The 3,469-nt window shown below is 42.4% G+C and overlaps 1 protein-coding gene across 1 annotated transcript in view; it reads right to left on the reverse strand.

Moving 5' to 3' along the window:
• Nucleotides 1-747: 747 nt before the first annotated feature.
• The window catches only part of LOC307026872 (chymotrypsin A-like), a 4,476-nt gene continuing 1,754 nt past the window's right edge, over nt 748-3,469 (reverse strand). The window contains exons 4-7 of the mRNA XM_079695012.1: nt 3,449-3,469; nt 3,191-3,371; nt 1,048-1,181; nt 748-944 (exon numbers count right to left, since the gene is read on the reverse strand). The exon at nt 3,449-3,469 is cut by the window's right edge and continues 58 nt beyond it. Coding sequence (XP_079551138.1) covers nt 783-944; nt 1,048-1,181; nt 3,191-3,371; nt 3,449-3,469 — 498 coding nt within the window. The 3' untranslated portion in view covers nt 748-782. The remainder of the gene's footprint in view (nt 945-1,047; nt 1,182-3,190; nt 3,372-3,448) is intronic.

A 3,469-nucleotide genomic window follows, 5' to 3' on the forward strand; every position in this document is an offset into this window, starting at 1 on the left:
TATTGTGTCCAGCTCGGAGGACCGCCCGTATTGGCTTTTTTGGATCAAAATGTGATTGTAGTTTGTTGTCAGCCTTACCACGGTACTACTTAGCAGACGTCATGTGTGTCTGCATAACGTTTTGCTCATGAGTTACTGATCCGTGAAATCAGAATCTCCCAATATCGTTCCAACTTTACTGAACTAAGCCAGAAGACCTCATTTCTCATTTCGTAGACCGCTCGTTTTGCTGTTCCTTTACTTTATTTGTATATTTATATACATTTATTTTGGACGACAACTCAGCGTGAGGAAAGGCAAGTGTGGCGTGAGTGCGTGAGATATGGGTTAATTGCGTGACTCTCACGCTCAATGCGTGAGTGTTGGCAGCCCTGTATTAAGCTTATTAGCCGCTAGACAGTATCTGCTAACGGCCTAAGCTAAATTCCGCTGCGGAACCGCGAGAACAGGCAAGAACACGTGAGCTCATTTGTGCTAAGTTGAGCATACATGGTTTTAGCTAACGTGCATCCCTTTGTGTCCTATATTCTTTCTGCTCTCCAGTAGATATCGGTATCTGCAGCACAGACCGCCTACCTCAGGGTGAGGCTACATAAAGTGTGACACACGCTCATTAATAAATGAGGGAGCTAACTGCTTCTCCCCTGCTTCCGGTCTTTATGCTAAGCTATGCTAAGACATCCAGCTTTTTTCACAACACGCTAACACGGCTAACATCTGCCTGATGAACAAAGCACAGCACAGGAAGTGTTTCAGAGGGTTTTATTGAGCATCTGACAGCTTTAGTTGGCAGCGATGGTCTGGTCCATCCAGCTGCGCAGCTCGGTGACGCGGGCGTAGACCCCGGGCATGGTGGGGGTGCAGGTACCACTGCCCCAGGACACGATGCCCACCAGAGTCCAGGCTCCAGCCTTCTCACAGACCAGAGGACCACCAGAGTCTCCCTGAGGAAACACACACACAGATTTATATTAATCGATCCAAAACAATATTGTTAGGTTGCTGCAAATCCAACCCCACGGTGACGTGTTCCAGTTCCAGCCTCACCATGCAGGACGAGGCTCCGGAGGCTCCGGCGCAGATCATCAGATTGCTGATCTTACTTCCCCAGAAGCGACGGCACTCATCGTTGGTGAGCAGGGGGAGGGAGGCCTGCTGCAGCAGGGAGGGGGTGTCAGCAGCTGCACAACAAACACAAAAACAAACAAACACAAACAACCACCGTCAACAACAACTCAGACTACCTGAACACTCAGGAACAGGACTCTTTACATTCCTGTGCTAAAAGCTAAAATTAGCATTCGTTACTGAGCTAAATGCTAACATTAGCATTCACTCCTGAGCTAAAAGCTAACATTAGCATTCATTCCTGATCTAAAAGCTAACATTAGCATTCACTCCTGAGCTAAAAGCTAACATTAGCATTCACTCCTGAGCTAAAAGCTAACATTAGCATTCACTCCTGAGCTAAAAGCTAACATTAGCATTCACTCCTGAGCTAAAAGCTAACATTAGCATTCATTCCTGAGCTAAAAGCTAACATTAGCATTCATTCCTGAGCTAAAAGCTAACATTAGCATTCACTCCTGAGCTAAAAGCTAACATTAGCATTCATTCCTGATCTAAAAGCTAACATTAGCATTCATTCCTGAGCTAAAAGCTAACATTAGCATTCACTCCTGATCTAAAAGCTAACATTAGCATTCACTCCTGAGCTAAAAGCTAACATTAGCATTCACTCCTGATCTAAAAGCTAACATTAGCATTCACTCCTGATCTAAAAGCTAACATTAGCATTCACTCCTGAGCTAAAAGCTAACATTAGCATTCACTCCTGATCTAAAAGCTAACATTAGCATTCATTCCTGAGCTAAAAGCTAACATTAGCATTCACTCCTGATCTAAAAGCTAACATTAGCATTCACTCCTGATCTAAAAGCTAACATTAGCATTCACTCCTGAGCTAAAAGCTAACATTAGCATTCACTCCTGAGCTAAAAGCTAACATTAGCATTCACTCCTGAGCTAAAAGCTAACATTAGCATTCATTCCTGATCTAAAAGCTAACATTAGCATTCACTCCTGAGCTAAAAGCTAACATTAGCATTCATTCCTGATCTAAAAGCTAACATTAGCATTCATTCCTGAGCTAAAAGCTAACATTAGCATTCACTCCTGAGCTAAAAGCTAACATTAGCATTCATTCCTGATCTAAAAGCTAACATTAGCATTCATTCCTGATCTAAAAGCTAACATTAGCATTCACTCCTGAGCTAAAAGCTAACATTAGCATTCATTCCTGATCTAAAAGCTAACATTAGCATTCATTCCTGATCTAAAAGCTAACATTAGCATTCATTCCTGAGCTAAAAGCTAACATTAGCATTCATTCCTGATCTAAAAGCTAACATTAGCATTCACTCCTGAGCTAAAAGCTAACATTAGCATTCACTCCTGAGCTAAAAGCTAACATTAGCATTCACTCCTGAGCTAAAAGCTAACATTAGCATTCACTCCTGAGCTCAAAGCTCATCAAGCTTATACACTTGAACATATGGTGTTTATTATTTTGTGTATGTGTGAACATATGAATGTAAAAAAGTCCCTTGAAAATAAGTGTTCATAATGTTTATATGCATATATTATTACTATCATTATTCATTTGTTTTTTATACATGTGTATATATTTATATCTAGTATTTTCCTTTTCTAAAATGGTATTTGAAACTGCTATTGACATGTGCAGAAAATGACCCTATATCTAGTTTGTCCTATATATATGCATTCATTTTTTTCTTACCCTGACTTTTATTTATTTATTTTTCTCCAGTTTTCTTTATTTCTTTGTACTCCTTGATTTCTATAGGCTTTTGTCGAAATAATGCCAATGTTATATTGAAGCCAATGATGATTCACGGGAGGGCTACTTCCCATAAGCTATGCTTCAGCCCTCCCGCTTCTACTCATTTTGTTCATTTTGTGTGTATGAATTATACTTCTTTGTTTTTGTACGAATTTAGTTGAATAAATTATAAAAAAAAAGAAATAAAAAAAAGTTTATCATTAGCTCTGATTGGTTAAGGTTAGCCCCGCCCCCTCACCGTTGTGGCGGGTCAGCCCCCAGCCGCTCGTCACACACTTCATACCTAGCATTATATCTGATTGGTTAAGGTTAGCCCCGCCCCCTCACCGTTGTAGCGGGTCAGCCCCCAACCGCTCGTCACACACTTCATGCCTCCGGGGAAGTTGTCTCCGGCCTCGGCGACGCAGACGGGGGACACGCGGACGCTCATCACGGCGGGGGACGCCAGCTTCACCAGCAGGATGTCGTTGTTGATGGTGAAGCCATTGTAGCGGGGGTGCTTGAACACCTGACAGGAAGTGACACGTTAGAGGACGTCACCACGGCAGGGTCTGGCCTGTGATTGGAGGATGTGTTTGCACTCACCTGGCCGACCTTCATCACCTG

Source organism: Notothenia rossii (genome assembly GCF_949606895.1).
Source record: "Notothenia rossii genome assembly, contig: scaffold_118, whole genome shotgun sequence".
Classification (NCBI taxonomy): domain Eukaryota; kingdom Metazoa; phylum Chordata; class Actinopteri; order Perciformes; family Nototheniidae; genus Notothenia; species Notothenia rossii.